General features: G+C 42.6%; 1 protein-coding gene across 1 annotated transcript in view; it reads right to left on the minus strand.

Moving 5' to 3' along the window:
- Positions 1-11,054, minus strand: part of LOC142245878 (dynein axonemal heavy chain 11-like) — a 519,159-nt gene extending 508,105 nt beyond the window's left edge. Inside the window, exons 1-4 of the mRNA XM_075318873.1 lie at positions 10,914-11,054; positions 8,714-8,818; positions 6,442-6,834; positions 1,713-2,045 (exon numbers count right to left, since the gene is read on the minus strand). Of these exons, the coding sequence (XP_075174988.1) occupies positions 1,713-2,045; positions 6,442-6,834; positions 8,714-8,818; positions 10,914-11,054 (972 nt within the window). The remainder of the gene's footprint in view (positions 1-1,712; positions 2,046-6,441; positions 6,835-8,713; positions 8,819-10,913) is intronic.
- Between the last annotated feature and the right edge of the window lie 13,754 nt (positions 11,055-24,808).

Raw genomic sequence — 24,808 nt, forward strand, 5'->3', positions numbered from 1 at the left:
TATTTGCAACATTTTATAGCCACTGAAAATCACTGGAAATAAGGGTTTTGTGACTGTTAATTTTAATGGTAAAAAAATAGCTTTGTAATATATCTGATTGCTTTTTATAACAATCTAGGGTTAATGCAAATTGCCACTATGAAAACTGAAGCAGCAAACTTTCTGAAAACCAAAAGTCTCAAAATATTTTGCCATGTTGGTTTGTGAGGCCACTTTTTGACTGGCTGGGGACAGAGACTGAACAGCCCTATGCAGATTAGCAAAAGATTAGCTTGTTGGGGGTTTTTACAACATATAAGCTTTGTAACCGACGGCTGCTCTCCTCCAAGGCTGAGAGGCAGGTCATAGACTTTCTATTCACTGAGAGTAGAGAAGTGTCTAGAGAGTGCCTCTGCCCTTTCCTTTTAGTAATTGAGGAAGTCTCAGTCCCACTGGTCAAATCTTTTTGATAGATTTCTGAAAGTGCACTTACACTTTAAAAGGAACCTGTCAGGTCAAGTATTCACCCAGAACCACGATCAGTTCTGGGTGCATATTTCTAATCCCTATCTAACTGTTCCAGTCTATAGTAACATAGATAAAGGGATCTTTAGAAAAAGTATTTCTAAAGATCCTTTACGATATGCTAATGATGAGGCCAGCGACTAGTCGTAAAGGCGTTATTTCCCTTGGCTAGTTGGTCCCCTTAGCATGTAAGCACGTTCCTGTGGGTGTCAGAGGATGCTTCCACTCAGCTCTCTGCTGCCACCGCTGGGTTTCGGCTCAGTGCGTATGAACCCAGGACTTCCAGTCATGCGTACTACACCAGTTTGAAGCTGGGATGCGTACACCCAGCTTCGTAGTGCGCATGACCCGAAGTGCGGGGATCATGCACAACGAGCAGAAAACTATCGTTGGGCGCGGTGGCAGCAGAAAGGTGAGAGCAACCATGTCTCTGACGCAGCACATTCATTAGCATGTTAGCACACCCACGGGGGAGTGTTTAGATGCTAAGGGGGCCGACTAACCAAGGGAAGAAATAACGCCCTTGCGACTAGTCCCTGCGCTCATTAGCATATCATAAAGGATCTTTACAAATACTTGTTCTAAAGATCTCTTTATCAATGCTACTAGATACAGGGATGGATAGGCAGGGATTAGCAATATACACCCAGAACTGCTTGTGGTTTTGGGTGCATATTGCACCTGACAGGTTCCCTTTAAAGGGAACCTGTCTTGTCCAGAAATGCTATTTACCTGCAGTTTTTCCCTATATTAGCAGGCAACTAGCATTTCCTGACATAATAATCATCTAATGCGCATCAATGGAAAACATCTATTAATGAACTGCCATTTTTTGCAAATGATTCCATATATAAACAGCAAGAGCAACATTTTTTTCAGGATAAACGGAATCAGTGTGTTCTGCTGACAGTACCCTGAGCATCAAACCATCAAAATTACCCATTATGTATAGACTGCCCATGTAATGCACGGACACCCCAGGTTCCCTAAAGAAAGGAGAGACCCTCTTTGGGCGCAGGCTAATAGACAAGGGTCCAGAACGACAAGGGAATTTCTTAGTAGGGTATTTTAATGGTAGTTTTTTAACTGAAAATCCCATTAAATAAAAAAAAATATAAAAACCAAATGAGTTGTTAAAAACACTATTTACAAGTTACACAGACATTACCATCGTGGTAGTTACTAACAATGCAAAGCAACATAAATACCTGATAAGTAGATTTTCCAAGATGCACAGCGACACGAGGTATAAAAGATGCAATTCGGAAAGTGTCCACAACTAAACCTTCTATGATGGTATAAAAATTACCACCGATGTCAAGGTCCAAGGAAGGAGCAAAGCTCATCTCACTTCCATTAAGGAAAAGATCCACTTTAAACAGAGGCAGGTTTTTGCATGATGGTTTGGTGTTATCAATCAGGTACTGGAGCGAGCACTTCACTGCTTGGCGCAATCCTTCTAAAATCATGTGGTCTATGTACTCGGTGTATGTCTTCCATTTTTCCGAGTGAAGGTCGGCTCGAAACAACTGCTGATTGCTCTGCAAAAATAAAGCAAGCGAGATACAGCCTGTGATTATATACTGTATCCTAAGGGTCACCTAATATAATGAATATATTGTCATTTTACACTATGCCCTTGTGTAGACACATATAAACGGATCAATAAAGTAACCTGTATATAAGTCACAGCATTGCTAAATAGATGTTTAATATTATGTGCCAATGGTAAGTTTTTGCCATGGATGAATTAAAGTATAAATACGGGACTTTAAAAAAAAATGTGGCTAAGTACTAACAGGCAGGTACCGTTTTTTTTCGTTGTATAAGACGCAACGGATTATAAGACGCACACCAAATTTAGAGGAGGAAAATAGGAAAAAATAATTTTTAATGTTATAATGAAGGTCCATCTTATAATTCAAGAAGATGGCCGTGAAGTCCATCACATCAATCTGTGCATGCGCCACCTCCGGGGCAACTTTCTTGAAGTCTATCGCGTCAACCACGGGCGATTCCATGGAGCCCACAGTCATATCAATGCACCCGCCACCAAGACACCCCATCCTGTGACCCTTCTGAGCCTCTCTACTGCTCCTCCGAGCCCTCAGCATCCCCGACCCTGCCTTCTATGACCCCGCTCCATCACTGCTGTCCTGGTAAGCAAAATCAGGATGGCAAGATGTGGCCCCATTTTACCCCCCAGTTTTAGGGAGGAAAAAGTGCGTCTTATAATCCGGAAAATATGGTAGTTGCTAACTACCTGTCCGTTGTGCCCGATGCCCTTCTTCGCCAGCACAGTGTGGCTTATTTTCCGCTCTGCTCTGCAGACAGGGAAGGACAGCCAATGTCCTGCTCATTGACAGCTGGCTTTCCACCACTGAGGGGCCGGCTATCATGCGCCCTCTACAGAGCAGAGTGGATGAAACAATGTTATCAGAAGCAGCTGAATTGCTGGCAGGAGCTGTCCCTAACCCTCAGTGCCAGCGAAGAATGGTGTCGGGCACAACAGGCAGGTAGTTAGTAATTACCTGCCTGTTACTGCTTAGGTACTGTTTTTATATTTTTTTTTTTAAGTCTTGGAGATACCCTTGAAAGAGGTTGTCCATTTTACCATTATTTTAACCAACATAAGACATGATTTTGATGCACTTACTAATACATAAGTATCACAGGTTCTCCTCCTTCTCCTTTTCCACAGACTTCACAGCTCTCTTGTTCTGCTAATGGAGGAGCATGTGACCAGATTTGTCCATTAGCCTCATCCAATAGAAAAATAATTCAGTGTTTCTTAATTGGTGGACACAGAAGGGCAGACCTAGTCACCGGCATCTCCATCAGTAGTACATTTTGTGGACTAAGAAGTGCAAGAGTAGAACCTGAAACACATATTATTAATAAATTTCATGAAATCAGGTCTCAAACACATTTTTATTACAACAAAGATAAAATGGACTACCCCTTTAATTTTTTTAAAACCTTTGTCCTTCAAATATATAAAAAGGGTTCTTCAGCCCATTTAATTTTTTTTTTTTTTTTTACTAGAAGGTTAGAACGTTGTAAATTAAAGGGCTAGTTTGGTCTGAAACTACAAGTCTGCTGTCACTGTATGTGTATCCTTACATCACGCGCACTATGCATTGTGAGGATTTTGTCGTTCCGGTGCCGGGAGCGGGCTGTCATGTGACTGCAGGTATGCAGTCTCCATCAATGCAAATGTATTGAGCAAGGCGAGAAATAGTCTAGGCTGAATATGGCTGTAAGTGTGCATATTGCATGCTTGTGATCACACGACAGCCCGTTCCGGTGCCGGGGAACCTCACGGTGCACAATGCGCATGATGTAAGGATTCACAAGTCTGCAGGGACATTATGACATTATGACACAGACATTATGACACAGACATGAATAATTGGCTCCAGTGACCACCACTGACATCACTGGTGCTGTCAGTATTTTCTTAGTTTGATATATATATATATACTAGAAGGTGGCCCGATTCTACGCATCGGGTATTCTAGAATTTACGTATTGTGTAGTTCATGTATGATTTTTGTTATATATATATATAGATGTTGTTGTGTGTAGTTACCAAGTGTTTGTGTAGGCGCTGTACATGTTCTGGGTGTTGTCTGGGTGTGACGGGGGTGAGAGCGGTGTTGTATGTGTGTTGCGTTGTTTGTGGAGCGCTGTGTGTCTGTAGCGTTGTGTGTTGCGTGGTTTGTGTGTGTGTGGTGTGTTTTGGGGGGAGGTATGTTTTGTGCAATGTGTGTGTTGTGCGGTATGTGCGTATATTTGTGTGTGCCGCGGTGTTTGTGTGTTGGGTGTTGTGTGTGTGCAGCGTTGTCTGTGTGTGTAGGTGTCTGTGTAGGGCAGTTGTTTGTGGTTCCCAGTGTGTGTGTGTGTGTGTGGTGTGTTGTGCAGTGCGTGTGTGTGTGTGTGTGGTGTGTTGTGCACTTCCCATCGTGCTCCATCCCCCATGCAGCGCACTCCCCATCGTGCTCCATCTCCCATGCTGCGCACTTCCCATCGTGCTCCATCCGCCATGCTGCGCACTCCCAAACGTGCACCATCCGCCATGCTGCGCACTCCCAAACGTGCACCATCCGCCATGCTGCGCACTCCCAAACGTGCACCATCCGCCATGCTGCGCACTCCCAAACGTGCTCCATCCGCCAGGCTGCGCACTCCCAAACGTGCTCCATCCGCCATGCTTCGCACTCCCAAACGTGCTCCATCCGCCATGCTGCGCACTCCCAAACGTGCTCCATCCGCCATGCTGCGCACTCCCAAATGTGCTCCATCCGCCATGCTGCGCACTCCCAAACGTGCTCCATCCGCCATGCTGCGCACTCCCAAACGTGCTCCATCCGCCATGCTGCGCACTCCCAAACGTGCTCCATCCGCCATGCTGCGCACTCCCAAACGTGCTCCATCCGCCATGCTGCGCACTCCCAAACGTGCTCCATCCGCCATGCTGCGCACTCCCAAACGTGCTCCATCCGCCATGCTGCGCACTCCCAAACGTGCTCCATCCGCCATGCTGCGCACTCCCAAACGTGCTTCATCCGCCATGCTGCGCACTCCTAAACGTGCTCCATCCGCCATGCTGCGCACTCCCAAACGTGCTCCATCCGCCATGCTGCGCACTCCCAAACGTGCTCCATCCGCCATGCTGCGCACTCCCAAACGTGCTCCATTCCCCATGCTGCGCACTCCCAAACGTGCTCTATCCCCCATGCTGCGCACCGCCCATTGTAATCCATCCCCCATGCTGCACCAGCATCAGCCTCTCTACCCGCAGCATCAGCCCCTCTCTGTCCCCAGCCTCAGCACCTCTCTGTCCCCAGCCTCAGCCCCTCTCTGTCCCCAGCCTCAGCCCCTCTCTGTCCCCAGCCTCAGCCCCTCTCTGTCCCCAGCCTCAGCCCCTCTCTGTCCCCAGCCTCAGCCCCTCTCTGTCCCCAGCCTCAGCCCCTCGCATCCACTCACACACACCCGATCGCATCCACTCACACACACCCGATCGCATCCACTCACACACACCCGATCGCATCCACTCACACACACCCGATCGCATCCACTCACACACACCCGATCGCATCCACTCACAGACACTGACGATATCGCACATACGCGCTGATACTCACAACATCCGGACATACCACATGCCTCTGGCCATGTGATCCTCCGTCAGGTCCTGGAAGATCACAACAGCACAGTATCGAGGCCGAGAAGCAAGCGATATCGCCGGATGCTGTGAGTATGTGGATGCGATGTGTGTGTGAGGTGTGTGTGAGGTGTGTGTGAGGTGTGTGTGAGGTGTTTGTGAGAGTGAGTGCGATCTGATGTGTGTGTGTATGCGTGTGTGTGTGCTGTTATGTTTGTGCGTGTGGAAGTCGCGCCGCTGCAGGACCTTGATTTACTGGTAACTATGCAAGCATGGTTACCAGCGCAACACGTCCCCCGCTCGCACGGGAGCCCACACCAGCATACGGCGGCGGCGTACGCTGATGTGGGCTCCCGTTGGGGAGGGGGGAAAGGGGGGGGAGTACAGTACTCACCTGGGATTCGTGGCTCCGTGACCGTGTCAGTTCGGGCAATGCGGGGGGGGCGAGAGCTAACGTCTATTGCGTGAGGGGGGCGGGGCGTGGCGTGGGCGAGTTGCCAATGCCTGCAGGGTGCCGGGGCGAGAGGCCAATCCGTGTGGGGGGGCGGGGCCATGGCGAACCCAGCGGCCAATCAGCTTTGTGTCACCGTAAGGACATGTCACGGTGACACTGTCACCGTGACACAATTTTGGAGCATGACAGACAGACAGACAGAATAAGGCAATTATATATATAGATATATATATATAATATATAATAATATATTATATAAATAATAGAAGATAAATATCACATTTTTTATCATTTATAAGTGACCTAAACATCATACCATCAGAAGTCCTTGAATCTTCTGCCCGATATCCTCAGCAATAGTATAGTGTTTGGCCATTTTTTCCTTATCACCAAGACCTTGAACGAATTGGTTTCTTCCATTTTTATTTGTGATTAAATAATTTTCACTCAGCTTACTCATTAAAATCTGCATCATTTCCACGTTCTGCTTAGCTTTTAGAATCCGGCAATCCAAGTTATACACCAGTTCCTTGGCTTCTTCTATGTAATTGTCCAAATCTTGTGAGTACCACGTCAGAAGGGTAAGTGCCGGCTCTAGGTTCTCATAAATCTGCTTCAGCTCATCATGTACCAGCTCTCTTTCCACGAGTAAGATTGTCTTTTGAATCCTATTGAGCCATTGAGAAATGAGGTCCAGGTTTCTAGAATGCTGTTAAAAAAGCATGGCCGAGAGGCAATGTAACTTCAAAATAAATCGGGCTAATTTTAAACATTTTTGGTGCTTTTTTTATATTATTTTTCACTGACCACTAGAGCAGACACAATAAACTGATATATTATTGTTCTATCACTAGTCAACTTTGCTGTTAAGACTGAGGCAGAATAAGTAAAGTCATCTCATTACCAGCATCAGTTCTATTGAAATGCCATAGGCCTACATCGATGAGCAAAGGGGTAAAAATGTTTTGAACTTTTGACTTTCAGGCTCCATATCTCACCATCCACTACAACTTCGGAGGTGAGACTACCTTAATTTTATTTAAAAAAAAAAACGGGGAAAATGTGCGAGGACTCAATTCAATATATAAAAACAGTTTATCCTTTATTGTATGCAGACATTACAGACACCAAATACATAAAATACACAAAATAGGTGAGTAAGCGAGCATGGGAACCCTTGAAAAATGAAATTCCAAGGGCATCTATCCATCTCACAAATGCTTCTTCAGGGATCTGTTTATTATGTCTGATCAATGTTTTTAGATGATGTATTTAAAGGGTGGTTCATTAATCTGCAGTAGTAACTACATCTCTGTAAAACTGATAGGGAAGGCTTTTTGTAAATACCTTGTATTGCCAAATCAGTCTCTGAGCGGCGCTATAGCGGTCCGATCTTCCCCATCGCATGAAACGCCGCCCACAGCCCAGTCACTCAGGAAGACTGGGGCCCGCCGAGGTGATGGCATCGGAGGCCCCATGACGTGATCAAAGGGAGCCAAAGGTTGTCATGGTAGATTAGGGTCGTGTGATGACCCCTTACGCTACCATGACATACTTCCTGTAAGACTCGAAAGAGCGCCAGCTCTCACAGCAACACTACATTTCTGCTGATCAGAGCTGTGCAGCTCTGATCAACAGAAGTAATCAGACTGCTAATCCATAAAGTCCCCTAGGGGGACTAGTAAAATTAATTAAAAATGTAAAAAAAGTTTTAAAAAATAAAAACAAACTAAAAGTTCAAATCAACCCCCATACACTCCATTGAAAATAAAAAAAAATAATTAAAAAAATATACACATTTTTCAGAAACACCCGATCTATCTAAATATAAAACCAATTAAGGTGATCAGTACATGGCATAGCAAGAAAAAATTTCAAACATTTTTTGGGCGCCACAAAAATTTTTTAGAATGCAATAATAGGCGATCAAAACGTAGCATCTGCATAAAAATTGTATAATTAAAAACACCAGCTCAAGATGGAAAAAATAAACCATCACTGAGGCCCAGATCCTGAAAAATGAGAACGCTACGGGTCTCGTAAATTGACACTAAACGCGCAATTCTGTTTTTTTGGACAAACCTCTGAATTTTTTTATCCCCTTAGATAAAAAGTAAAAGTATACATGTTGAGTATTAATGAACTCGTACTGACCTGGGGAATCATACTGACACATTAGTTTTACCATATAGTGAACACTGTGAATATAATATCCTCAAAACTATCCTGCAATTGCCCTTTTTTTGTAGTTTCACCGCACTTGGAATTTTTACCAGTACAGTATAAAACTTTACACATTACTTAATTTTACATATTAGTAAAACTAATGGTTTCATTCAAAACTGCAACTTGTCCCACAAAAAACAAACCCTCATATGGCAAGATTGAAAGAAAAAATAAAAACGTTATGGCTCTCGGAAGAAGGGGAGCAAAAACGAAAACGAAAAATCACCCGGGGGTGAAGGGGTTAAATGAAAGGGGCGTTACCAGTGTGGGACATGTAATGACTGACAGTCTGCTCTCCTGACCTACATGTCTGACAATCTTGCGTAAAACAACAGTGTTGAAAGATATGTTTTGAAAGATACCTTTTGGAGCTCCTTCCTTTTCAGGAACAAATTTTTGGCCTTCTCTGGAATGTTAGACATTTTCAGAAACTGGAGATATTTCACTTCTCGAAGAACAGCTGCTAGCTAAATATGAAACAGGAAAAAGTGATATTAAAAGAAAATCTAAAGCTAGAATAAATAGACATAGGATCCCGTGAAATCCAAAATTTATTATATAACATTTTTAACATATATTAGGCCTTTGTTATAAAATTGAGCTCCAATCATTTGCTGCTTGTTCAATAAATTTGCCATTTTCATTGTTCATTTTTTGAACATTTACACTCTTAAGGGCACTTTACACGCTGCGATATCGGTACCAATATCGCTAGCCGCCCCCGTCGGTTGTGCGTCACGGGCAAATCGCTGCCAGTGGCGCACATCGCTAACACCTGTCACACGGACTTACCTTCCCTGCGACGTCGCTGTTGCTGGTAAACCGCCTCCTTTCTAAGGGAGCGGTTCGTGCGGTGTCACAGCGACGTCACACGGCAGCCGTCCAATAGCAGAGGAGGGGCGGAGATGAGCAGCCGGAACATGCCGCCTACCTCCTTCCTTCCTCATTGCCGGTGGACGGAAGTAAGGAGATGTTCGTCATTCCTGCGGTGTCACACATAGTGATGTGTGCTGCTGCAGGAATGAGGAACAACATCGCTACTGACCAGACATCGATGTTTCATAAATGAACGACCTCTCTCAAACAAATGATTTTTGGCTCTTTTGCGATCATTTAAGGTTGCTCCAGCCTGTCACATGCTGCGATGTCGCTAACCACGCCAGATGTGCGTCACAAACACCGTGACTGTTACGACTTCGTCTTGTGAAAAACTTGTATCTCTCCACAGTCTCATTGAAAATATGGCCAGCCCTGCATATATTGGACATCTTCTGACCTCAAATGGTGTAACAGTGGATCCAGAAAAGGTGAGAGCAATTCAAGATTTGCCAACCCCAACTGATGTGTTTGGAGTACAACGATTTCTGGGCATGGTAAATTATCTCTCCAAGTTTTGCAAGCATCTGTCAGATATGTGTGAGCCACTGAGACAGCTAACCCACAAAGATGTGCTCTGGGAATGGACAGAAAACCAGGAAACTGCTTTCCGGTCAGTAAAGAAGGCTATTGCACATGCAGCAACCCTGAAGTATTTCGACCCAAATCGAGAAGTGGTGGTACAATGTGATGCTTCAGAAAAAGGCCTTGGAGCTACACTAATGCAGAACAAACAGTCAATCACGTTTGCAAGCAGAGCCCTAACAACAACAGAGCAGGGATATGCTCAGATTGAGAAGGAGTTACTGGCTGTGGTATTTGGGATGGAGAAGTTTCACCAGTACACCTATGGTCGACGAGTAACAGTGCAATCTGATCACAAGCCATTGGAGAGCATTACAAAGAAACCACTACTATATGCCCCAAAGAGACTACAGCGCATGCTGTTACGACTTCAGAAATACGATTTTGACATCTGTTACTGTCCAGGAAGAGACTTACTGATTGCAGATACTCTAAGCAGAGCATACCTACCTGTCACAAATGATGAAGAGAATGAAATTGAAACCATCAATATGTGTGACTATCTGGCAGTGTCAAAAGACAAGTTTAAGCAAATACAGACTTGTACAGAGAAGGATAAAATACTCCAGATCTTAAAGACTGTCATCTTGCAGGGCTGGCCAAAATACAAGCAGCATGCACCTAGGGAAGTTTCTCCATTCTTCCACATAAGAGATGAACTGTCAGTGCAGCAAGGAATCATCTTTAAAGGAGACAGAGTGCAGGCAGCGGAGAGAGATGTTATGGCTGATAATACCACCTAATAAAAAGCCTGAAGATCTCCACTGAGTGTGATTACTGAGAGACACAACAACAGAACAGTGACCCCGACGATATATCGCTAGCGATGTCGCAGCGTGTAAATGGCCCTTTAGATAAGGAATCATCCACAATATTGGATAGTAGTTACCATCATTTACAGGAATGTCAGTCAGTTAAAAATTCTGCACCCAGGAACATCTATATTCTGATTGGTTGAAATAACCCCTTATGGACAACATCAAATTAATTTAATCAAATGTAGATATTGAAACTCAGCAAATAGATGACCTATAGAGAAATGCAAGCTCTATACTAGCTGAAGATCTACCCAGATGAATTCTGAAAATGCCAAACAGATACCATTGGGTTAAAGTTAGTTTCATACAGTCCATCTTCACCACACTGTAATATAGGTTGACACAAATAAGATTCACAGGCGTCACATAGATTTTCGGACCAGTTGCGGAAAGTTTCCTGATCGTGAGCATCTAAGAGTTCCATGAACCGATCGTACTTGTCAAAAATTCTTGTTGCTTCATCATTCTGCAGAGCTCTGTATAACGTATATATAAACACATTATTATATTCTGTTTTATGTAACGCCTATATAAACACATCATAACATTCGGTACAGCTCTGTATGACGAATATTTTCAAAAGATATGAGGAAATACTATATTTCAGATGCAGTAAACTACACTGTTGTTGATGTCTTGGAGAGTATTTTTTGAACTGTAAGGGTATGTGCCGATTATAAGGGTTCACAGCGTTTTGGACCCAGCAGCTTTCAGCTGCGTCTAAAATGCTATGTTGTACAGTACAAGCATATGGATGGCATTTATAGAAATCTCGTGCCCCCTGTGTGTGTGCGGCCCGCAGCGAAAACTGACCTGCAGTGTGGCTTTCTGAGCCGCAAGCATGTCAATTCTTTGCTACGGAGATGCAAGAGTCTTCCACAGGGAGAACACAGCAATAGACCGCAGCGCCCCAAACCCTGATCGTGGGCACAAGCAGCTGCAATCTCTTGCGGAGGAGACTCATGAATGCAGTGGGTCCTGATCGTGGGCACGTACCCTAAATATGCAGGGACAATATACAGTCTGTGATGTATAAAGCAAAATTTAACAAGAAAGTTGAGCAGGATGAATTGAAAATAATAAATTCTGAAAAAAAGACAATAAATACAGTGACATTGTACTAAATACAGAAATGTCACAGTACAATGTCATAAATACAGTGATGTCACCAGAGGTATAACTAGAGTCCGATAGGCGTCAATGCGATATTTGGTACAGGGCCATCACATGCATGTTCATCAGATGTATGGGCCCTTGTAGCATTCTAAATCCTATAAAATTGTGTCCCCCCCCCCTCTGATAATGTAATAATGATACTCATCCTAGGCCCCTTCCAGTAATTATGTCTCCCATCCTGGGCCCCTTCCGGTAATAATGTCCCCCATTCTGGGCCTCTTGTAGTAATAATGTCCAACATCCGGTGTCCCTTCCAGCAATAATGACAACATCTTCCTGGGCCTCTTCCTCATATAATGTCCCCCATTCTGGCCCTTGTAGCGTTCTAAATCCTATAAAATTGTATCCCCCCTGATAATGTAATAATGTTACTCATCCTGGACCCCTCCAGTAATAATATCCCCATCTTGATTCCCTTGTAGTAATAAAATAATGTGTGACATCTGGTGTACCTTCCAGTAATAATGTCAACATCCTGGGCCTCTTCCTCATATAAAGTCCCATATCATGGCCCCCATTCCTATAAAAATGTAACAATGTCCCCTATTCTGAGCCCCTTTGTGAAATAATGTCCCTATGCTGGCCTCTTCCTAGTAAAATATCCCCATCCTGGACCCCTTCCAGTAATATATGTTTGGATTTCCCCAGACAAGACAAGACAAGCAGGTGCAAAAAGAACTGTTATATGGGTTGTCCACATTTGGAGCCCTTTTTAATTAAATGCATGTATTTGGTGCTAAAAAAATATTTGCGGATTTAAACATTTTACACCATTTTTCTTTTTCAGGCTCTTTTTTTCTCTCCTCATTCAACTTTGACATGCTCTGTGGTCAAGAATAGGGACGAGCGAACCCAAACTGTAAAGTTCGAGATCCATACAGAACACCGAACACAGACTTTTGACTTTATGTCCGATTCTTGCTCGGGGTTCTCATCCGAATAAAACTTATTGAAAGGTTGCAGAGCAGCAAATCAACAAGCTTTTAGGCTACGTGCACTTCTAAAGCCATCGCAGCCATGGCAAGCATTGGCATGGTTGTCAGAGCAATAAAAAAGGAAAAAACATCAGGCACTCACCAGTTGCTGCTTGTGCAAGTTTTTTTGTTTTATTCGTGCAGGTTACAAGTGCATGGAGTGGAGGGGAGGGAGTGGACGCTACACACGTCCAAAGACGACGGCGGCCGTTTCGCACCTGTCTGGTGCTTCAGCTGGTCTCAGACCAGCTGAAGCACCAGACAGGTGCGAAACGGCCGCCGTCGTCTTTGGACGTGTGTAGCGTCCACTCCCTCCCCTCCACTCCATGCACTTGTAACCTGCACGAATAAAACAACAAAACTTGCACAAGCAGCAACTGGTGAGTGTCTGATGTTTTTTCCTTTTTTATTGCTCTGATGTTCACATGTTTATTCACATCAATGGCACCGCAGAGCATGTGCACCTTTTTCGGCCCAGTATAGGATGTTCTGAAAGTTTTTTGGTGTTGGGGCAGTGCCCTGAACTTTTCTCCTTTTTCGCATGAATAAATTGGCATGGTTGTGACTGGCTGGGGAAATCACTGTAAGGTCAGAGTCACACTTGCGAGAGACTCGTGCGAGTCTCGCATCACATCACCTGGCACAGCCTGCCACCCTCCAGACACAAGCGTCTCAGCTGCACAGAAATACATGCAGCCGACCCGCTCCTCTCAGGAGAGTGTGCGGCCGTGCCTGGTGATTCAATGCGAGACTCGCATGAGTCTCTCGCAATTGTACCTCCAGCCTAAAAAAAATGGAAGCAAAATAGTTACAGCAGAACATACTTAGTAATCTCCGCGGTGCAGCTGTAACATTGCTTCTGGGTCCACTCAGTACATCTCATACATATGCACTGCTTCACCCACCCACCATCTGTGACAGCGTATGTGATTGGCTGCAGTCAGACTGCCGGTGTCTCTGATTGGTTGCCTACATACAGGCTGTCTGACTGCCCAAGTAAAGTGTAAGAAAACAAAAGAAAGAAAAAAAATTACTTAGGATGCCCCGTATACCCGTATATAGATAACCAGCACAGATAAAGCAGATGGCTATAGGCTGTAGCGATATTTTGGCTGTGTATAAAAATAAGAGGGACCCCATGCAGATTTTTAAAATTATTTAAATAAATAATTTTTAAAAACAAAATCCGGTCCCCCCAATTTTGATACCCAGCCATGATTAAGCCGACAGCTGGGGGCTGGTTTTCTCAGCCTAGAGAGGCCCAATGTTATTTGGCCCTCCGCAGACTAAAAGTAGCAGCCTGCAACCACACAGAATAGTTGAATCCATGAGATGCAACAATTCCAGCACTTTACTTGGCTCATCCCGATTGCCTTGGTGCTGTGGCAATCAGCGTAATATAAGGGGTTAATGGCAGCTGTGATTTGTCAGCTCTCATCAAGCCCTGAATTAGTAATGGTTAGGGGTCTATGAGACAGCCCCATTACTAATCCTGTAAGTGAGAAAAATAAAACACAAACACTGAAAAAAAATCCTTTATTTAACATAAAATACACACACCCTCCTTCAATCCTTTATTAACCCCAAAAACACCCTTACAGATCTGAGGTAATTGATGCGAAGTCCCTTGACAATCCTGGCTGTAGTAAATACTGAAGTTGTAGCATGCGAGCACATTAGAAAATGACTGCTCGCTGTGTCTACTGGCAGACATTGACTGAGCCGCAGCTGTGTGCGGAGACATCACTGATTTTACCTGTGGTCACAACTGAAGGTTCCCATGGAACCCTACCTGTGACCGCTGGTAAACTCACCTCAGATGAACTCATTGAACTCGGTGACCTCACCTCAGGTGAACTCATTGAGTTCAATGAGACCTGTATCTCCTGGCAGAAAACTGCATTTTTTTTGCCAAGAGATGAAGATTTGGTGCTGGAATTTATAAACCAAATTCCTGCACGAAATCTGCATCTTCTGGAAAAAAAAATGCATCTAAACATGATGCAGTATTGATGGAATTTTGATGTATTTTTTTGGTGTAGGAATTTGGTGTATAAATTTCAGCACCAAATCTGCATCTCCTGGCAGAAAATCGCACAAAAAGCGCTGCTTTGACATCGTTTCGGTGCAGTTTTCAGCCAGGAGATGCAGATTTGGTGCAAAAATATGTCCCAGATTTTTGCACCAAATTTGCATCTCCTGGCATAAAATGGCACCAAAACTGTGGTTTTCATGCAATTTTATGCCAGGAGATGCAGATTTGGTGCTGGAATTTAAACACCAAATTTTTGCACCAAATATGCATCTCCTGGAAAAAAAAACCACATCAATATCGCATTAAAACCGCATCGGCTTTAGATGTGTGTTTTTGCCAGAAGATGCAGATTCAGTGAATATGGATGAGGGTAATGATAATGAGTGGCCCCGGAAGTAGTGTTACAGCCGCACGGGATAGTCTGTAAATATAACAGTCCTGCTGTAATCCCCTTAGCTCTTTCTACCATCACTTTAAAGCACAATGTTTGTATCCCCATCAACTTATATAGAGATTGGCATCAGGGCAGATGTTTGGGTTCAAGTCTGGTCCCGAATGTGGGGTTTTTTTGTTTGTTTTTTTTTAAATCCGGTTGGAGCCACATATCCCGAATATCTGCGGGTTCGCGCATCTCTAAACATGACTGTAAAAATTATTTTTAGCCACAGTAAAGGCCACATTACACGCTGCGACATCGCTAGCGATGTCGCTAGCGATCACACCCGCCCCCGTCGTTTGTGCGTCACGGGCAAATCGCTGCCCGTGGCGAACAATATCGCTGGTACGCGTCACACAAACTTACCTTCCTAACGACGTTGCTGTGATCGGCGAACAACCTCTTTTTTAAGGGGGCGGTTTGTGCGGCTTCACAGTGATGTCACACACCTGGCCACCAATAGAAGCTGAGGGGCGGAGAGCAGCTGCAAGAACGTCACTCCCACCTCGTTGCTAGAGGATGCAGGTACGCTGTTGTTCATCGTTCCTGGGGTGTCACACGTAGCGATGCGTGCTGCCTCAGGAACGACAAACAACCTGCGTACCAAACGAGCAACGATTTTGGGAAACAATTGACGTGTCAACAACCAACGATTTTTGGCACTTTTCGGATCGTTAGCGGTCGCTGGTAAGTGTCACACGCAACCACGTCGCTAACGAGGTCGGCTGTGCGTCACGAATTCCGTGACCCAAACGATATCTCGTTAGCGATGTCACTGCGTGTAAAGCGACCTTTACACACATTTAGCCATTTATGCAAAAAATAAATGTTCCGAAAGGTGGACAAAATACACTCAAAAACTATTGAAAAAACAGTGAAACAATAAAAAATCCATATTTAGCAATTTACACATTTAGTCAGCCCTTACAAGTCACAAATATGTCCTAGCCATAGTGCAATTGCCTTACTCATGATTAATGTGCTTGAATGATGATCTGTGCTTCATTAATCTCTCTCTTAATTCGTGAGACCATTTTATATTCCCAGAGACAAGAGGCATGTTTTTATGGAGCACATTATCTCCATTTTCCCTCTGAAAAATAAAAAAATATATATATAAAATGATATAACATGTGAGAAGATATAATGAAAAAAGCAAGTAATGTGAAATTAATTATATTGTCTTAAGAGGAAGACCAAAACATCTAGAATTGTCTATTCTCTTGAATAAAATAGTGATTGTAGTGGTTTCTTTTCACTCCACGGGTGGACAACCGGTTTCTTCAATGCCACAGATAGGCTCAGAAGCAGCGAAACCAGGTTCACGGTGTGAGAGCTATGCCAACCGCATCCTAGATATCACCCACTGCGAGAGTGGCAAAGGGAAGGGAGTGAGATTTTGGAACTAACTAAGGTGACCTACATTTTCAGGCTTACCGTGGAGGGAGGCTTTCACTTATTCGAAATGCTATACTTGTATAGAATATTGGATTTTGGTTGACCGTAGAATCCCTTTGACACCCAAAGTGAAAATTTTGACATTAAGTGAACTTTCAACTATAGATATAGAATTTAACATATTTCAATTCCCTAAGCAATACTTTTAACTAAAATCACTTTTCTTTTTACAAAAGAAAGAAATCTTAAAAATATACAAGAACAGGAAACGAGGATTCAACTTCCTCACACCGGCTCTCGGTCTCCAGAGAGGCATCTGCAAATATAGATTTTCCCACAATTCCCCCATTTAATAACCACTTTGATATAATGTCCGCCAGTCACTATGTTGGACAGAATAGAGGTCAGGGCAGGGGTTGGCCCACATATCCATGTAGTTGGGGATCCCCGAATTGGCAATCCTGAGTAAATGTCATAAATGTCTAAATAAGGAAAACTCTTTAACATTTTTTTACCTGCCTATTTTGGGGCATAGAGCGTAATTGTTGTTTTAATTTATATTTCATTAATCAAAATTACACATGAAAACCAACAACTTTGCAATATACAGTTGGTGAAATAAATATTGAACACATGAATTTCTCCCCAGATGTTGGTAACAGCCCATCCAATCCACAAAGGCAAAGAAATCAAACCATAGATGTCAATAATTTAAGCTATGTGTAATAATGAGAAATAACAGGTGCAAAAAGCCATGGAAAGTCATGACACCAGCTGAAATCTATCAGTAATTAGAAAGCAATCCTGCCACTCATTAAAAAAAATAATTTCAGTTAGTTCAACTGATGGCCTATAAAAAGTTGTCTCAATACCAAGGTGCTACACAAGAAACATCTCATGATGGGTAAAACCAGTGAGCTGTATTAAGGTCTTCATAACCTTATTGTAAAAACATACTGAAGTCAATAGTTACAGAAGAATTTCTAAACCACTGAAGGTTCCAGTGATCACTGTTGGGGTCATAATCTGAAATTGGAAAGAACATCATTTTACCATAAACCGGCCATGAAAAGGTGCTCCCTTCAAGATTTCAGAGGAGTGAAAATAATTATCAGATTTGTTTAAGAGCCACGGACCACCAGTGGAGAGCAACAGAAAGACCTGTAATCAGCAGGTACAATTGTTTCAAAGCAAACAATAAGTAATGCACTCACCCTCCATGGCCTGTATGCATGCTCACCACGCAAGACTCTTTTACTGATCAAAAAGTATGTTCAAGTGGTTTTAAAGTATGCTCAAGAAAATATAGACAACCCTGTGAAATACTGGGAGATGTACAGTACAGACCAAAAGTTTAGACACACCTTCTCCTCTCTAGAACAACTGTTAAGAGGAGACTTTGTGCAGCAGGCCTTCATGGTAAAATAGCTGCTAGGAAACCACTGCTAAGGACGGGCAACAATTAGAAGAGACTTGTTTTGGCTAAAGAACACAAGAAATGGACATTAGACCAGTGGAAATCTGTGCTCTGGTCTGATGAGTCCAAATTTGAGATCTTTGGATCCAACCACCGTGTCTTTGTGGAAAAGGTGAACGGACTCTACATGCCTGGTTCCCACCATGAAGCATGGAGGAGGAGATGTGATGGTGTGGGGGTGCTTTGTTGCTGACACTATTGGGTATTTATTCAAAATTGAAGGCATACTGAACCAGCATGGCTACCACAGCATCTTGCAGTGGCATACTATTCCATCCGGTTTGCGTTAAGTTGGATCATCATTTATTTTTCAACAGGACATTGACACCAAACACACCTCCAGGCTGTGTAAGATCTATTTGACTAAGAAGGAGAGTGATGGGGTGCTACGTCTCCACAGTTACCAGACCTGAACCCAATCGAGATGGTTTGGGGTGAGAGCTGGACCGCCAAGTGTAGGCAAAAGGGCCAACAAGTGCTAAGCATCTCTGGGAACTCCTTCAAGACTGGTTGGAAAACCATTTCTGGTGACTACCTCTTGAAGCTCATCAAGAGAAGGCCAAGAGTGTGCAAAGCAGTAATCAAAGCAAAAGGTGGCTACTTTGTATAACCAAAAATATAAGACATATTTTCAGTTGTTTCACACTTTTTTAAGTATTTCATTCCGCATGTGTTAATTCGTAGCTTTGATGCCTTCAATGTGAATCTACAATTTTTAGAGTCATGAAGATAAAGAAACGTCTTTGAATGAGGAGGTGTGTCTAAACTTTTGGTCTGTACTGTAGTTTGGTCAGATGAGACCACAATTTAATTCTTTAGATACCAGAATACACACCATGTTTGACGGCAAAGAGGCAAATCACCCCTAAACACCATACAATAGTGAAGTGTGGAGGTGGAGCATTCTGATAAGGGGCTGATATTGCTAGAATGGCCCAGCCAATCACCTGACCTGAATCCAATAGAACATTTATGGAAGGAAAGCTCAGAGTTTATAGAAGGAGCCCACAAGACCTACAGGATGCGAATAGTGTTTTGTGTGGAAGAATGGAGCAAAATCACACCTAAGCAATGCATGTCACTAGTTTTTCCATATAGGAGGGGTCTTGAAGCTGTGATGACCAACAAGGGCTTGTGTACGAAGTATTAAATAAATGTCAGTATTTTTTCCTTGTGTCATTTCTCATTACTACACATCACTAAATTTATGAACATCTATGGTTTGATGTCTCTGCCTGAGTGGATTGGACGGGTTGTTACCTACATCTGGTAAAAAATTCATGCCAATTGCACCTTTACAAATATATTTAACTAGAATATTTGAGATGTGTTCAATACTAATTTCACCCTCTCTATCTTATCAGAGAAATCAGCATATTTCTCCTCCTGGATGAATCTTTCAATTTCAAGTCACGGGTAAAATCTGTCTTCAGTGCAGACAGATTTTTTCCATGACTGAGATAGGACATGGCAGCTGGTACTCATAAGATTGTATGGAGAGGGAGGAGCTAGAGACAGAAATTCTGCTGCAAGTTCTCCTGAAACAATGGTAAGTTTTTAAAGAGCTATTTCTTTTTATCATTGCATTACATTTTACTTTTTTCTGAGAGATGTGTTGTATGTCTGAGTAGCACCATTTTGGAGAACTTATAACTCACTTTATCAATGGGATTAAGATTAATGGGCTAAGAAAGGAAGACCCTGTACTCCGGCAAACATATTAGGGTGCGTGCCCACGATTAGGAATAGCAGCGTTTTAGATGCCGCTGCGTCTAAAATGCTGCGTTGTACAATACAAGCATAGTGGATGGAGTTTCTAGAAATGGGCACCACTGTGCTTCTTTTCTTCACAGCATAAAATGACCTGCAGAGCAGCTTTTCCGAGCCACAGCATGTCAAGTTTGCTTGCAGAGACGCGAGTGAAAGTCCACAGCACACAGGACCATCATTGTGGGCACAGGCAGCTGCGGTCTCCTGTGGACAGCGCTCATGTCTCTGCAGGAGAATACACGCTGCATCCAGCACAAAGCATATCCGGATCAGGTGCACCCACCCTTAAGGTACGTTCACATGATGATATTTTCAGTCCCCATCCGTGAAAAAAATGACCTCACACTGATAGTTTTTTAATAGGACTGTTCAGATGAGTTTTAGTCATAGAAACATAATATCCGTGTGAAAATAATCTCAGCATACACTACATTCTTCCATATTTTGTATGACACTTGCCTATTCAATTCTATGGATTTGCAAAAAAAAAAATCAGATGCCATATACAGTGTGCCCACCTATATCCTGTCCACCGCCATTAACTTGAGAATGGTGGCAGCTATAGGCATAGAAGTGGTGTTGAGGTGTAGTAAAGTAGCCATGCGTTACGCCATAAAACCACCTATAGCGCCACCTGGTGGAAAACAACGGAGTTAGCATTTTTATCTTGAAAACAGAACGAGAGAGAGGAAAAAAAGTGAATTTAAAAATTGTAGGGCATCATCAATTCAATACGAATCGACACCTTGCATACAGAAATGCTATGATATGAAACCCATGACCCCCCCAAAACATTGAATGCTGGTCACGCATATGGCACTCATTTAACTTTGATGCTCAAAGTGGCCCCCGTCAGCTGCAATGCACATCTGGACTCTGCACAGCATACTGTATCTTGCTGCACATTGTGCAATATGGTAGGTGACACGTTTCCACAAGCATCCGTGATATGTCGTCGTAGGTCCTGCAATGTTGGTGGAGGGGTCGCATACACCTGCTGTTTGATGTGACCTCACAGAAAGAAGTCCAATGGGGTCAGGTGAGCGTGGAGCCACTCCATGCAGCCACCATACCCAATGACTTGTAGGAAGGTCTCCATGAGGTATCACTTTACTTCCGCAGCCTTGTGAGTTTTACACGTTCTAATCATAGCATTTCTGTATGCAAGCTGTCGATTCGTATTGAATTGATGATGCCCTACAATTTTGTAATTTTTTTTTTCTCTATCTCGTTCCATTTTCAAGATAAAAATGTTAACTGTTGTTTTCCACCAGGTGGCGCTATAGGTGGTTTCATTGCGTAGCGCATGGATACTTTACTATACCTAGACACCACTTCTATGCCTATAGCTGCCGCCGTTCTCAAGTTAATGGCGGTGGACAGGATATGGGTAGGCACACTGTAGATCAGCCGTATAGTATTCAATTTTACAGATACATTGCAATTATTAACAAAGGAAACTGTATTTGGAGTTGTACATTTTATTAATTGGTGCCTTATAAAAATAAATACGAGTATCTCGTACCAGATGGATGTCAGTACAGATGAAAACGCGTCCATTTTTTATGGCCTAGTAAATGCCCCTATATTTACCATGGATGTAAGCCTATACAGTAAGTAGTGCATAGTAATATATTATGTAAGTGATAAAAGGAACTAATAAATATTATTAAAAATGTTTTGATAAATTAAGAATAAAGGCCCAAGTAAAAAAAAAATAAAACAATAAAATCATGTAAAAAGTTCTGTATTATAAAAAATATGAAAACAATAAAAACAATACATTTAAAACATTTAAACAATCTGTATTAAAAATGATGACATTATTTCACCATTGTGGTGTAATTTTTAAACACAAAAAATTCACACAATGCTTGAATTGGGATCCACTCCCCCCACCCCAAAAAAAAAACAGAATAAGAAAGTTATCAAAAAGTTGTATACTACAAATGTAGATGTAACACTAAATGGCGTAACTCTGGTTCTTGATATGTTATGGGTCTTTGAATGCGACGATGACACAATTTTTTTTATTATGCAGAAATAGTCAAATAAAAAAGAAATAAAAATGGTATCACAGAAATTGTCATTTATACGCCATGTGAACGGTAAAAACCCAGAACCCAAATAAGAATGCTGAACTGTTTTTTCCACGTCCCCCATAAAAAAAAGAAAAAAATTAAAAATGTACAGTATTTACATAAAATAAAATCTATGTGTCTATGGTTACCTTGACTTAAAGTGTCATATTCTACCAAGGATTCTAGAATTACACACATTTGTGTGAAGACGTTTGTACGTACTTTTTCCGTTCGGCTGAGATATATTTTCTTGCAATCATTAATTTCCTTTTCAAACATGGTAAGCAGTTTTACATAACTTGGGCAAAAGAGAGAATTTATCACAGGTCGTTCTAGCAAGGCTCCGTATATCTGCAAAACCTGAAATACAGGAAGATTTGAGGTGCATTATTGGAAATATTGCATTTATATACAGTTAGGTCCAGAAATATTTGGACAGTGACACAATTTTCGCGAGTTGGACTCTGCATGCCACCACATTGGATTTGAAATGAAACCTCTACAACAGAATTCAAGTGCAGATTGTAACGTTTAATTTGAAGGTTTGAACAAAAATATCTGATAGAAATTGTAGGAATTGTACACATTTCTTTACAAACACTCCACATTTTAGGAGGTCAGAAGTAATTGGACAAATAAACCAAACCCAAACAAAATATTTTTATTTTCAATATTTTGTTGCGAATCCTTTGGAGGCAATCACTGCCTTAAGTCTGGAACCCATGGACATCACCAAACGCTGGGTTTCCTCCTTCTTAATGCTTTGCCAGGCCTTTACAGCCGCAGCCTTCAGGTCTTGCTTGTTTGTGGGTCTTTCCGTCTTAAGTCTGGATTTGAGCAAGTGAAATGCATGCTCAATTGGGTTAAGATCTGGTGATTGACTTGGCCATTGCAGAATGTTCCACTTTTTTGCACTCATGAACTCCTGGGTAGCTTTGGCTGTATGCTTGGGGTCATTGTCCATCTGTACTATGAAGCGCCGTCCGATCAACTTTGCGGCATTTGGCTGAATCTGGGCTGAAAGTATATCCCGGTACACTTCAGAATTCATCCGGCTACTCTTGTCTGCTGTTATGTCATCAATAAACACAAGTGACCCAGTGCCATTGAAAGCCATGCATGCCCATGCCATCACGTTGCCTCCACCATGTTTTACAGAGGATGTGGTGTGCCTTGGATCATGTGCCGTTCCCTTTCTTCTCCAAACTTTTTTCTTCCCATCATTCTGGTATAGGTTGATCTTTGTCTCATCTGTCCATAGAATACTTTTCCAGAACTGAGCTGGCTTCATGAGGTGTTTTTCAGTAAATTTAACTCTGGCCTGTCTATTTTTGGAATTGATGAATGGTTTGCATCTAGATGTGAACCCTTTGTATTTACTTTCATGGAGTCTTCTCTTTACTGTTGACTTAGAGACAGATACACCTACTTCACTGAGAGTGTTCTGGACTTCAGTTGATGTTGTGAACGGGTTCTTCTTCACCAAAGAAAGTATGCGGCGATCATCCACCACTGTTGTCATCCGTGGACGGCCAGGCCTTTTTGAGTTCCCAAGCTCACCAGTCAATTCCTTTTTTCTCAGAATGTACCCGACTGTTGATTTTGCTACTCCAAGCATGTCTTCTATCTCTCTGATGGATTTTTTCTTTTTTTTTTCAGCCTCAGGATGTTCTGCTTCACCTCAATTGAGAGTTCCTTAGACCGCATGTTGTCTGGTCACAGCAACAGCTTCCAAATGCAAAACCACACACCTGTAATCAACCCCAGACCTTTTAACTACTTCATTGATTACAGGTTAACGGGGGAGACGCCTTCAGAGTTAATTGCAGCCCTTAGAGTCCCTTGTCCAATTACTTTTGGTCCCTTGAAAAAGAGGAGGCTATGCATTACAGAGCTATGATTCCTAAACCCTTTCTCCGATTTGGATGTGAAAACTCTCATATTGCAGCTGGGAGTGTGCACTTTCAGCCCATATTATCTATATAATTGTATTTCTGAACATGTTTTTGTAAACAGCTAAAATAACAAAACTTGTGTCACTGTCCAAATATTTCTGGACCTAACTGTATGACACATAAATTAAAGGGGACCAATCACCAGGATTTTTGTATATAACCTAAAGCCAGTGCTATACTGGCACTATCAGGCTAATTCTCTACATACCTTTAGTGGTCAGCTCGGATGTTTAGGTTTTGAAATCCAAGAAAGTAAAGTTGATAAAATCATCAGATTCTTGAGTGACAGCAGCTGAGGAGCAGATAATATCTGGGGGGTATTAATAGTTATCCCCTCCCCCTGTTAGAATTAACATAAGTATTATACAATCCATTTAATTTTTGACTTGCAGGACCTGTGTGAGGTCATACCCATGTGACCAGAAGGGGTGGGGTCTCAGCCAACAGAAAAATGTTGCTTCCTGGTACCAGCTTTGTATTCTCAGCTGCTACTCAACCCAAAATTCATGATGTCACTCCAAATTAGACATGGCCACCATGCATTTCTAGTAAACAGTAAAAAGAAAAACACAACACATAGAAAAAATGTTTTTATTATAAATAAAACAAAAAAACATTTGGAGACTCCATCTATATTATAACAAAATCCTTTGTCCAACATAGTCAGCAGGGAGAGCAATATCGGCTGTGCTTCATCGCTCTGTGCAGACAGTCTCTACAGAGCGAGTAGCAGGCTGACATTGATAGTTATAGTCAAAGTTCAATCGCTATTCACTGCACTGCTCGTCACTCGGCAACCTTAGGCTGTTTTTAAGCCATAGACTTGGGTGAACCCTGACATCACCGTTAACATGGTCAAAAACAACCGAAAACTGC

This window comes from Anomaloglossus baeobatrachus, chromosome 7 (assembly GCF_048569485.1).
Source record: "Anomaloglossus baeobatrachus isolate aAnoBae1 chromosome 7, aAnoBae1.hap1, whole genome shotgun sequence".
In the NCBI taxonomy this organism is placed as follows: domain Eukaryota; kingdom Metazoa; phylum Chordata; class Amphibia; order Anura; family Aromobatidae; genus Anomaloglossus; species Anomaloglossus baeobatrachus.